We start from the raw sequence: 12,305 nt of genomic DNA, 5'->3' as shown, positions 1-12,305 counted from the left end.
GATTAGGAACACTCCACTTTCAGGAGTTAGTGGAAAGACTTTTATAGAGAAGAGGTGGAAACAAAGCAAGGAAATTATTTGATTGGCTATAGCCTAAGTGGTTGCATCTTTGAGAAAATCTAGGTGGCTGTTTGTGATTGGTTGTACTTAGGTTTCAGTTTCCTAACCTTGAAGCATTACAGGCATAGGTTTTGGTTTCCTTGCTTAAGCTACTCAGGCACTAAAGCCACCTCAGGCTGATGGCCTCCTTGTTTGATTAATCCAACAATACTTAAAGTGGGTTTGTTAAAGCAGGCCACAGGGTTGGTCTTTTTTTTTTAAATATCCATTTGACAATCTCTCCTTTTTCATTGAGGTGTTTATATCATATGATTGGTTATGTTTCTATCTACCATCTTGGCAATTGTTTTCTATTTTTCCTATCTGTTCTTGGTTTCATTTCTCCTCTTTCTCTACCAACTCTTGGATTAGTTGCATTTTTAAAATTCCATCTTATCTCATTTGTTGGCTTATTTGTTATAACTCTGCGTGTTATTTTAGTGTTTGCTTTAGAGTTTATAGTATATAACTTTAAGGTATCACAATGTACCTTCAAATGATTCAATAACACTTCACATATAATACAGGAAACTTACAACAGTGTACTTCAATTTCTTCCCTCTTGGCTTCAGTTCTGTTGTTGTCATACATTTTAATTCTGCATTTATTATACATTCCACAACATATTGTTGTTATTTTCTATTTAAACAATCCATTATCTTTTTAGAGATATAAATAATAGGGGAAAAAAGCTTTTGCACTTACTCATGTGATTATGATTTCTTGCAGTCTTCATTCCTTGTAGATCTTTGGTTTCTTGTTGCTATACTTACCCTTAGGTACACCACACACTTCCAACTCCTCAAGGGTTACCTGTGTTTAGGGTATGGACTTGTTTGCCCAAATGTTTTCCTCAGTGTCTGCTCCATCCTCAATTTAGGTCTTCCCTGGTGTCTGTCAGACAGCCTCTCAGCATGCACTGTGGCTCTCCCCACAGTAGCCCACTATTGTTGCCTAATGCTCGTCAGTTGGCCTGGGGCTGAAGGGTGAGTGCTCGGTTCTGATTGTGTCTCAGTCATGCAGGCACTATGCCCCCAGGTCTTGGGGTGGGAGGTTGTGTGTGGTCTTCACAGTACCTCCTCCCCCAGCAGCTCTGGGCCTGGCATATATTCCTGCCTCTCCTCCAGGATCAGAGATTTGGTTTTTATTCTGTTGTCTTTCCTGAGCTGCAATTGGATTTACCAGCCCCCTAAAGGTGTAAGTGTTTATTGTGTGACATTTGTAGGCTAGGCCTTAAAACATTGTAATCTTCCAAGTTCTTTCTCCTTCCTGCAAGCTGGAAACTGGGCATTCCTGAGACATGCTTTCGGTCATATACAAGGACAAAGTTCTAGAGGATGGTGGAAAAACCAGAACCTGGGACACCCAATGACTGTGTGGAGCAGAGCAGGCTGCATACACAACCCAGGCTGTTCTGTGAGACAGAAATATTCTTTAAGGCACTATACGGATGGATCTCTGTTACAGCAGCTTTCCCCTTACGAATGTACAAGGAATGTTATATTCCACAAAGAAAAGGATTCTGTGGTCAAACAGGTTTGGGAAATCATGAGTTGAACAAAAAAATACAGACTTCCTTCATGAAAGAGTTCTCAGATCCTTTAATTCACTAACTGGGATCAACCAAATGAGAAATAGAATACATAGTATTTAAAAAATATATTAAAAATTTTTTTTTCAACTTGGGATTAACTCATTGAACTCTCACACTCTTCTGCCTATTTTGCAAAATACACTCTGGGAAATGCTGATTTAGAGGATCTCTAACTTACCTAATTATTTCATAAGGCATGGCGGGTGTTCAGTGTGGACTCCAGACTCTAGCCATCTTTCACAGATCCAGGGCTGGTTTCAGCCAGGGCACCTTCCTGTGCGGCTGCAGCATGCCCGGTCCTCAGCGACATGTTGAAACGAGTCCCTCTAGTGGGCAACAGGCAACTCTATAAAGCTATGGCTGACTTGAATAACTGGCTGGAAGATTTCATCTGATGGTTTTTAATTCTTTTCCATTTCCTCAAATAGAAAGATGACATAAGTTTCATTCACGTAAAAGCCATCCTTTATTTTGTTTCCTTGTTTCTCTCAGAGGACACCTATAAGCCGAGCGGCAGTGTGGGGCTTAGCCAAAGGAGCCAGAGTGGAAGGTCAGAGGGGGCTACCAAAGAGCACCTGGGGACAGCATCAGCAACGATGACTGGTCCTGAAATGGTTTCTCAGGTTACCCACCTGTGATCCAAGATTTGTGGAGACGCTGCTCATGTGAGGGCTGGGGGGTTTGGGCACTTTGCACTCTGCCAGCACCACGAGTGTGGCTGGTTTTGTAGTTTCAGAAAATGACTGACGTCCAAAGGATTGAGAAAGCTTTGGGCTGTTTCTGTAGTGGACACATGGCTAGTCAATGGTCAGAGTGTTTAAGAGGATCCAAGTGATGTGTTTTCTGACAATTCTAATAGTCAGAATCCAGAGATTCTTCTGTCCAGCCCCAGTACTTACATATTCTCATTGAGAAATGTATACAGTGCTTGATAAGATGACCAGAGAGACCAAAGCAGAGAAGTATGCTGAGAAACATATTCAAGATTGACTGAACGAATGTGTTCTATTAAAAAAAGTGTGAAAATATGCCATCATAGATTGTGAAGGACTATACTTTCTTTTGACTGGGTAGACATGTCCAGTGCTGTTAATGCAGCAAAGGGCTCTGTGTGCTTTTAAAAATCCCAATCTGTTGATTCACAAGCTTGGACTGGATCTAAAGCAGGTTCCCCGCTTTGGGAAGGCATCCCCACAAACTTTCAAGGGGTGTTGTTTGCAGTTGCAGGTTATGATTGGTTCACCAAGAGCTCAGTTCCCACCATGCTGGTCTGCAAAACTCCCCGAAGAGACCCCCCCAGGGGCTCTCCTCTGCTCTTGTCTGCCTCCTCTGCAGCTGGCCTCACCTGCACCCCACAGCTGGCTGGTCTCAACCCTCCTCCTTCCCCACAGATGTTTAAGAAACAGGAATCAAAAGATAGAGGAGGGAGAGACTCACCTCCAAGGGTAGGTGGTGAGGAGTGAATGGGCCAAGGATAAAGCCAGAAATGAGCTGAAGAATTCCAGAAATGACAAGTCAAAGGAACTTCTAGGCTGTGATTGGAACAGTAAGACCAGGAAGAGCATTGACTCTTTTTAAAAAAAAAAAATTTATTAACATATAATGTATTATTTGTTTCAGGGGTACAGGTCTGTGATTCATCAGTCTTACACAATTCACAGCACTCACCATAGTACTCACCCTCCCCAATGTCCATCACCCAGCCACCCCATCCCTCCCACCCTCCTCCATTCCAGCAACCTTCAGTTTGTTTCCTGAGATTAAGAGTCTCTTATGGTTTGTCTCCCTCTCTGGTTTCATCTTGTTTCATTTTTCCCTCCCTTCCCCTATGATCCTCTGTCTTGTTTCTCAAATTCCTCATATCAGTGAGATCATATGACACCTGTCTTTCTCTGATTGACTTATTTTGCATAATACCCTCTAGTTCCATCCACGTCGTTGCAAATGGCAAGATTTCGGGGTTTTTTTATAGCTGCATAATATTCCATTGTGTGTGTGTGTGTGTGTATATATATATATATATATATATATATATATCACATCTTCTTTATCCATTCATCTGTGATGAACATCTTGGCTCTTTCCATAGTTTGGCTATTGTGGACATTGCTGCTATAAACATTGGAGTGCACATGCCCCTTTGGATCACTTCATTTGTATCTTTGGGGTAAATACCCAGTTGTGCAATTCCTGGGTCATAGGGTAGCTCTATTTTCAACTTTTTGAGGAACCTCCATACTGTTTTCCAGAGTGGCTGCACCAGCTTGCATTCCCACCAACAGTGTAGGAGGGTTCCCCTTTCTCTGCATCCTCGCCAACATCTGTCTTTTCCTGACTTGTTGATTTTAGCCATTCTGACTGTGTGAGGTGGTATCTCATTGAGGTTTTGATTTGGATTTCCCTGATGCTGAGTGATGTTGAGCACTTTATCATGTGTCTGTTGGCCATTTGGATGTCTTCTCTGCAGAAATGTCTGTTCATGTCTTCTGCCCATTTCTTGATTGGATTATTTGTTCTTTGGGTGTTGAGTTTGATAAGTTCTTTATAGATTTTGGATACTAGTCCTTTATCTGATATGTCATCTGCAAGTATCTTCTCCCATTCTGTTGGTTGTCTTTTGGTTTTGTTGACTGTTTCCTTTGCTGTGCGAAAGCTTTTTATCTTGATGAAGTCCCAGTAGTTCATTTTTGCCCTTGCTTCCCTTACCCTCCGGCAATGTTTCTAGGAAGAAGTTGCTGCGGCTGGGGTCAAAGAGGTTGCTGTCTGTGTTCTCCTCAAGGATTTTGGTGGATTCCTGTCTCACATTTAGGTCTTTCATCCATTTTGAGTTTATTTTTGTGTGTGGTGTAAGGAAATGGTCCAGTTTCATCCTTCTGCATGTGGCTGTCCAGTTTTCTCAACATCATTTGTTGAAGAGACTGTCTTTTTTCCATTGGACATTCTTTCCTGCTTTGTCGAAGATTAGTTGACCACGGAGTTGAGGGTCCATTTCTGAGCTCTCTATTCTGTTCCATTGATCTATGTGTCTGTTTTTGTGCCAGTACCATACTGTCTTGATGATGAGCTTGTAATAGAGCTTGAAGTCTGGAATTGTGGTGCCACTGGCTTTGCTTTTCTTTTTCAGCATTCCTCTAGCTATTCGGGGTCTTTTCTGGTTCCATACAAATTTTAGGATTATTTGTTCCATTTCTTTGAAAAAAGTGGATGGTATTTTGATAGGGATTGCATAATGTGTAGATTGCTCTAGGTAGCATGGACATTTTCACAATATTTGTTCTTCCACTCCAGGAGCATGGAACATTTTTCCATTTCTTTTTGTCTTCCTCAATTTCTTTCATGAGTATTCTATAGTTTTCTGAATACAGATTCTTTGCCTCTTTGGTTAGATTTATTCCTAGGTATCTTATGGTTTTGGGTGCAATTGTAAATGGGATTGACTCCTTAATTTCTCTTTCTTCTGTCTTGTTGTTGATGTATATAAATGCAGCTGATTTCTGTGCATTGATTTTATATCCTGCCACTTTACTGAATTCCTGTATGAGTTCTAGCAGTTTTGGGGTGGAGTCTTTTGGGTTTTCCACATAAAGTACATATCATCTGCAAAGAGTGAGAGTTTCACTTCTTCTTTGCCAATTCGGATGCCTTTTATTTCTTTCTGTTGTCTGATGGCTGTGGCTAGGACTTCTAATACTATGTTGAATAGCAGTGGTGATAGTGGACATGCCTGCCGTGTTCCTGACCTTAGGGGGAAAGCTCTCAGTTTTTCCCCATTGAGAATGATATTTGCTGTAGGTTTTTCATAGATGGCTTTTATGATATTGAGGTATGTACCCTCTATCCCTACACTGTGAAGAGTTTCAATCAAGAAAGGATGCTGTACTTTGTCAAATGCTTTTTCTGCATCTATTGAGAGGATCATATGGTTCTTGTTCTTTTATTAATGTATTGTATCACATTGATTGATTTGCAGATGTTGAACCAACCTTGCAGCCCAGGAATAAATCCCACTTGGTTGTGGTGAATAATCATTTTAATGTACTATTGGATCCTATTGGCTAGTATTTTGGTGAGAATTTTTGCATCCATGTTCATCAAGGATATTGGTCTGTAATTCTCCTTTTTGATGGGGTCTTTGGTTTTGGGATCAATGTAATGCTGGCCTTGTAAAATGAGTTTGGAAGTTTTCCTTTCATTTCTATTCTTTGAAACAGCTTCAGAAGAATAGGTATTAATTCTTCTTTAAATGTTTGGTAGAATTCCCCTGGGAAGCCATCTGGCCCTGGGCTCTTGTTTGTTGGGAGATTTTTGATTACTGCTTCAATTTCCTTAGTGGTTATGGGTCTGTTCAGGTTTTCTATTTAGGAAAAGCATTGACTCTTGAGGTTGCTTCCTACTTTCTTTCAAACTGGCTGTGAGGACCAAATGAGGTCCTATCTGTCAAGCACCAGGGCCAGTGCTTGGCCAGCCCTAATGCTAGTACCTTTCTGAATCCTGTGGCCCAGTGGCCTCTGTCAATGCATCCTCCCTGCCATGCATAGCCCCTCCATGCCTCTGTGCCTGTGCACAACCAGGATGTCCTTCTCCTTCTCCACCTGGAGAAAACACCTGCTCCAGGAGACCCAGCCCAGATGTCACGCCATCCCTGATGACATCAGAAAGTCAGTGGCAGGATTCCGTGCCCCATAGTATTTGTCATACTGTGTTGTGATGATCTGTTTCCTCATCTGTCTCTCCCAACTGTACTGAGAGCTTCTCACTCATCGTCATGCCTTCCTGGTCTCTCCTGATGCCAGCACCTTCCTGAGGACAGGAGTGCTCAGGATATAGGTATTGATTAGAATGAACAAATAAACAAACAAATAAATGTTTTATGGCCAGAATGGAATAATGTGTGTTGGAAAAAAATGCAAGTAGAAGGAGATAAGATTTCCTATGGATTTGGAAAGAACTTTATTTTAGTGTTCAAATAATCAATATTGTAGTCTACAAATGTGAAACACACTCCACTGAGAATGATACTTTGTTGTTAGGAAAGGGGCACAAGAGGGTAGCTCCACAACATAACTTTCTGAAAAATTTCAAAGAACACCCTGTTGGACAATTTTGCTGAAGAGCCTCTCCCTGATGGTCTGTCCCTTAGTCTCTGCCCTTTTTTGGCCACAAAGTCAAAGGGCTTCTTTATGAACAAAGTGAGATACTTATTTTTGTTTTCTTGATTCTGAAGTGATTTTCTTGAGTCACATGGGAGACAGTCCTCAGGTGTTTAAGAAGTTCCCACTGCATTCCAGAAACAAATCTGGGAACCAAAAACTTAGCCAGATCCCACGTCCACTGAAAAGTTAAAATCAAATCATGCTAACAATTCCAAAACTAACTAAATCCAAAACTAACTCTAAAAGTAAACAACTCCAGAGGTCAGTGTGCTGGTTATTAGCCAAGATTTCTCAGCTTTCAGCCCACCCTTCTAATCTCTGCTTTGGGGCCTGGGGCCACTCACCTCCTTTGCCAGCTACTCTCTGTCAGGCTCGGCCAATAGAGCAGACTGACCAGAGGCTGTAAGAGGGGAGCGGGGGACCTCTGTGTGCCTGAGTTCCTGTCAGCATCCTCCTAGCAACCAGTCTGCACCCTGAGAGCAACAGCTGATTCCAGTAGCTGCAGTTGGCCATTTTCCCAACACCTCCGTAACCAGCCTCATCACCCCCACCCCCCTGCTTCAAAGATACCAGCACCAAGCTGGCAGCTCCCAGACCAACTTCCAGCTCCTGGGACACCTGTCCTATCAAGCAGCACTTCCTCCTCAGAGGGCTAAGCCCAGCTCTGCGGGGCTACCTCCAACCTCCTCCCTTTGCTCCCTCAGCCCTTGGTAGCTGCGTCTTGCAGTTACCATCTCCATGATATCACCTTATCACTTTTATTCCTCTTAAAATTTCCAATAGCTGGATAACAATTCTTTATACTAAATTCTCTCTGTTAAAATTACTGATGTTGTGTCTCTCTCTTGTTTGGATCCCCTAGACTAAGTAATTCTATCACTAAATAATTCTGAAAATAAATCTGAAAATGAAATAAGTAAAAATACAGAACAGAAAAAAATTTTAAGTGGCAAAGATGTAAATGAAAAGTAATAATTGAGAATAACCAAAAATAACTCAAAACTAAATCTCTCAAAAACTCTGAAAATAAAAAATTCAGGAAATATAATGCTCAAAAATGCAACAATTGAAAATAACTTAAAACCAAAAAACTAAAAGATAATAAATGAATATAAACAACCCCAAATCTAAAATAACTAAAAATAAATAACTGTGACTATAAGAAACTCTAAAATTAACAAGGGGAAAAAACTCTAAAATAACTAAAAACACTTTATCCTGAAAATAATTCTAAAATAGTTTTAAAACTTCCAGTGAATTTTTAGTAGGCAAATAAGTAACTGTAAAAATAAATAACTCAAAAAACTCCAATAACTAAAAAACAGAATAACTATAAAAGTAAATAACTCAGATATTAATAATTGTAAAGATAATTTAAAATAATTCTAAAGCTAATTTGGAAATGTATTAACTTAAAGTAACTGTAAATAAGAAACTGAAAATGAATAACTCAAAAACGAAATAACCTTGAAAACAATATTTATAAATAAAGTAACTTTAAAGCTATAAAATTAAATAACTAGAAAACTAAAAATAGAAATTAAAAAATAACTAACAAAACGAAAAATAAAAAACAGCTAAAGATAACAAACTAATTTTAAAACCAATAAATCTAAAACGAAATACCTCAGACATTAACTTGGAACCAACCCTCTGAAAGGATACAATCCTGGAACAAAGTAACACAAACACCACAGGAACATTCTTGTGGGGATTCAAGGAGAAGAGCACAGAGCCGCCCCTGTAGAGTTTCGGCTCCTCCGAGGCTCGGATGGGAGATTCTCAAAGATCTCCCCACTCCCACCCGAGGAAAAATTTGGCAATGTCTGAAGGCATTTTTTAAAAGATTGTCATAATTTGGGTGAGCGGGTGGGAAAGGGATTTTACTGGCATCTTGTGGGTGGGAAGAGGCCAGGGATGCTGCCAAATACCCTACAATGCACTAGACAGCTCTCCCCTCCCCAACAAAGAATTATCCAGCCCCCAAAGTCAGAGTGCCAACCTTGGGCAGAGCCCTCCAGGACTGGCCTCCGCTAACCTCTGCAGATGCGCGTAGAGCAGCCCGGGGGGTCGCGGGCGTCTGCCAGTCTCGGCGCTGGCGCAGGCGCGTGTGGAGCGCCCGGGAGGTGGCGGACTTCGGCTCCCAGTGCCCAGAGCTCGCGCAGGCGCATGGGGAGCAGCTCGCAGGTTCGCCGCCGCCGGCCCCGGGAGGCTGGGCTCCGCCGGCAGGCCGCGGACCCTTCCTCAGGCTTCTGGAAGGTGGTCCTGGCCCTTCCCCCCGCGCCAGGGTGGCAGATTCGGAGGGTCCGAGGCCCCTTGGCCGCGTTCTATTTAAGTGTGGGCCCGGCCTCCAGCGCCCGCCGCAGCCTGTGCCGGGAACGAAGGCGGCCTGGGGCGGCTCGGCCGAGCCGGGAGCCGCTGCGGTCTGGAACCAGTGTCAGTTCTCTGGGGAAGAGGGTCCTGCGGCATCCTTCTCTCGCCCGCACTGCTTTTGCCCGCAGATTAGTCGTCTCCCCCCCCCAGGGGCGAGCAAGCCGGTGCACACTGGCTTATTAGTTTTGTTTGTTGTCCTGAAATTCCAAGAAGAGTCAGGGGAGCAATGACTCACCAATTCGCTCACTGTTCTTTCCTCTTTCACACTCACAGGTCCTCGTCGCCACCTTCTTTCTTACCCTGGATGCTTTCTCCCGTTTCCAGGACAGATTTGGAGGAACACGTTTCATAACTGTCGTCCAACTGGAAAAGTCCGGATAGCTATAAGGGAGAGGACAGTGGTGCACCCTCAAGAGTTGGCAGTGCCGAGGAGTGCCCGGGCCAGGCGCAACCGGTGATTCCCGCTGGCAGGTTGGGGCCCACCCTAGCTCTCAAACAGGGTCACTCGGGATCCCAGCAGGAGCCCCATATTTATGACCAGAAACCAGTGCATTGCTAAGGAGACAGGGGCCATGCTATGCTGGTGGGTCTGAGGCACTTAGCAGATCCAGTGACCTCAGCTTCCTGGATTAGGCCTGGTCCTTCTGGGTGAGAATCATGAAAAGGGGGGAGAGGGAAAGGGGAGAGAGAGGAAACGGGGAGAGGAAGAGGCAGGAGAAGCTGATGAATAGGAACGAGGGAGAAAAATGAAAGAGGTAAGAAGAAAATAAATTACACTGAGAGCACTGCTCTCCTTTTCCATTTCTTCTGCACCTTCAGGCTCCTCAGAGGTTGCCATGGAGATAAACTCTCTGCTGGAGCAGCCTTGGAGAAAGAAAGGGAAGAATTTGGCCTGCTGTGCTGGAGAGGGGATGGCCAGATGTCCCAGGCAGTGCCTGTCCCCAAGAACCCATTCTCCCCCATCTCTAACTCCTACTCTCCCAGGACCTGAACTGCCTCACCTCAGGGGAGGTGGAGGTCTGTGATCTCCAGGTTCCCTTTTCCAGCTCAAAATTCTGTAACTGTGACTGAGAAGACATGTCTACATGGTGTTCATAGCTCTATTCCTTGTCCTCCAAGAAAATGGTTGTCTTTTTGTGCTTGACGACCTTCCTGCCCTCCACCCTTCTTCCCTCCCTTCTTTTCCCCTTGCCCTCTTTTCTCTCCCCTGATTACGGCCCATCTCCCATTCCCTTGGTAGCCTCTGTCACCGCTCTCCCCATGGGAAATCAGAGGAGCAAGTACATCCTGCCTCTCTTTCCAGTGAATTGATTCATTAACTGGCCAGTCATGCTAGCAACCTCCACCAGACACTGAGCCCTGCTTTGTGCCTGCTGGGGTGCCAGTTGGTCAAAAGGTAAGCTTCATATAACCCTGTAAGAGCTTTAGCTCCATTATACAGATGAGAAACTGAGATGAGAGAGGAATAATCACTTGACCAAGTTCCACTGGCTGAGTGGCTGAGCTGCAGCTGAGTCATCAGTCCCGCAGGAATCTGAGTGCAGGGCGAAGTTTCTGTTCAGGTGACAATTCAAGGGCAGGGTTGGGGTGAGGCCTTGAAGGGCATATGCAGGGCATGGGGGGCGAGGACTTTCTGGACACAGGAATCCCAGAGGAGCCTACAGTTGGGGGTGATGGCAGAGTTATAGCAGTGAGCCGGAAGCACCCATGTGGGAACGCCCATGACCTGCTGCCCAGAGGCCTCCCAAGCTGCCTTCTGGGGCCAAGGGCTCTCCCCAGAGCAGATCAGTGGGGGCTGTGCCAGGAAAACAGGGAGCAGCCAGGCAGCCCCTTCCCAGAGGCCTCCAGGGACCCCGCCTGATGCTGCAGGGTTGTAAGGCAGCTGGACAGAGTGCTCTCAGATTGCAGCAAACCTGGTTTAATTTCCAGTCCCAGGACCTGGTAGGGTGAGGGGTGGAGGGCGGAGGAAAAACTGGCTCAGGGAGGTGCCTCCCACTGCCCTCCTCCGGATGGGACTCGGGGACATCCGCAGTAACACCCAGACACTCGTCTCTAGGGCAGTCATCCAAGCCACGCCCCCTTACAGTGAGGATGAGGATTGGCAGTCTTGCTGAAAGGCTGTAAGGCAGGAAACGGAGACCTTGCCCTGCAAGGTCAGGCTCCCTGCTCAGCGGGGAGTCTGCCTCTCCCTCTCCCTCGCCCCTCCCCCTCCTTTGCTCTCTCTTTCTCTCTCAAATAAATAAAATCTTTAAAAAAAAGAATAGAACACAATAGAATAAAGCAGAAGAGAACAAAAGAACAGAATAGAACAGATCAGATCAGATGAGGACATCATACTTATAAGGGGACTATTGTTCCATGAACTTGTTTTCATTTTAGAGATGTATTACGTGTGTACACTGTGTTGGAGGTAAAGTCCACCCCCTCCTCACCCCCCTGCCCCCGACAGCGCTGTGTGAACAGAAGGGCTGCTCCTCTGGGGGCCATGGCCTCAGTGCCCCAGACAAAGCCGGGGGGGGGGGGCAGGGGTCCCAGAGCCACCTGCGGGGAGGCCAGGGGTGGGGCCTGGCCCTGAGGCCTCTGGCAGCCATGGAGCACTCAGGGCCCGGGGGCGGCAGGGCTGGCGGGCAGTGCTGGGGGGCAGTGCAGGAACTGAGAGACCTGACAGCCAGTTGCGGCCGCTCCGCAGGGAAGTGGCACCTGGCATAAAATGATGACCAGGCACCGGAGGCGGCTTGCTCCTCTCCTGTGGGCCCAGCCGGAGGGGGAGGGGACCCTCAGCCCGGCACAGGGCTGCCACACAGGTTGGCCACAGGTTGACTGCATTATTTCAAGGTCATCCGGGCCTTTCCCTGCCTTCAGGGAGGATCTGCCTGAGCCTGGGAAGAGAAATGATCTTCCCAGCGCTGACAATACCCAAATGCCACCTCCCTGCTGGGGACTGTCACCACACATGGCCTCCTTCATTCCCGGTACCACAGGTGAGGGTGGGGGATGCCTGGGATCCCCCAGGCCCCCAGTTAGCCTAGACCAAAGTTGTCTATATTCCTTAGGGTGCAGCCTCAGAGAGATGCCCGTTTTACACC

General features: G+C 45.5%; 1 protein-coding gene across 1 annotated transcript in view; it reads right to left on the bottom strand.

Moving 5' to 3' along the window:
• Positions 1–9,345: 9,345 nt before the first annotated feature.
• MCF2L2 (MCF.2 cell line derived transforming sequence-like 2) overlaps positions 9,346–12,305 on the bottom strand; it is a 236,007-nt gene continuing 233,047 nt past the window's right edge. Inside the window, exons 30-31 of the mRNA XM_044921376.1 lie at positions 9,995–10,083; positions 9,346–9,600 (exon numbers count right to left, since the gene is read on the bottom strand). Coding sequence (XP_044777311.1) covers positions 9,487–9,600; positions 9,995–10,083 — 203 coding nt within the window. The 3' untranslated portion in view covers positions 9,346–9,486. The remainder of the gene's footprint in view (positions 9,601–9,994; positions 10,084–12,305) is intronic.

The sequence above is a fragment of the Neomonachus schauinslandi genome, chromosome 1 (assembly GCF_002201575.2).
Source record: "Neomonachus schauinslandi chromosome 1, ASM220157v2, whole genome shotgun sequence".
Taxonomy (NCBI): domain Eukaryota; kingdom Metazoa; phylum Chordata; class Mammalia; order Carnivora; family Phocidae; genus Neomonachus; species Neomonachus schauinslandi.
The sequence above is the reverse complement of the archived record's forward strand: the minus strand, read 5'-3'. Positions and strand labels throughout refer to the sequence as shown.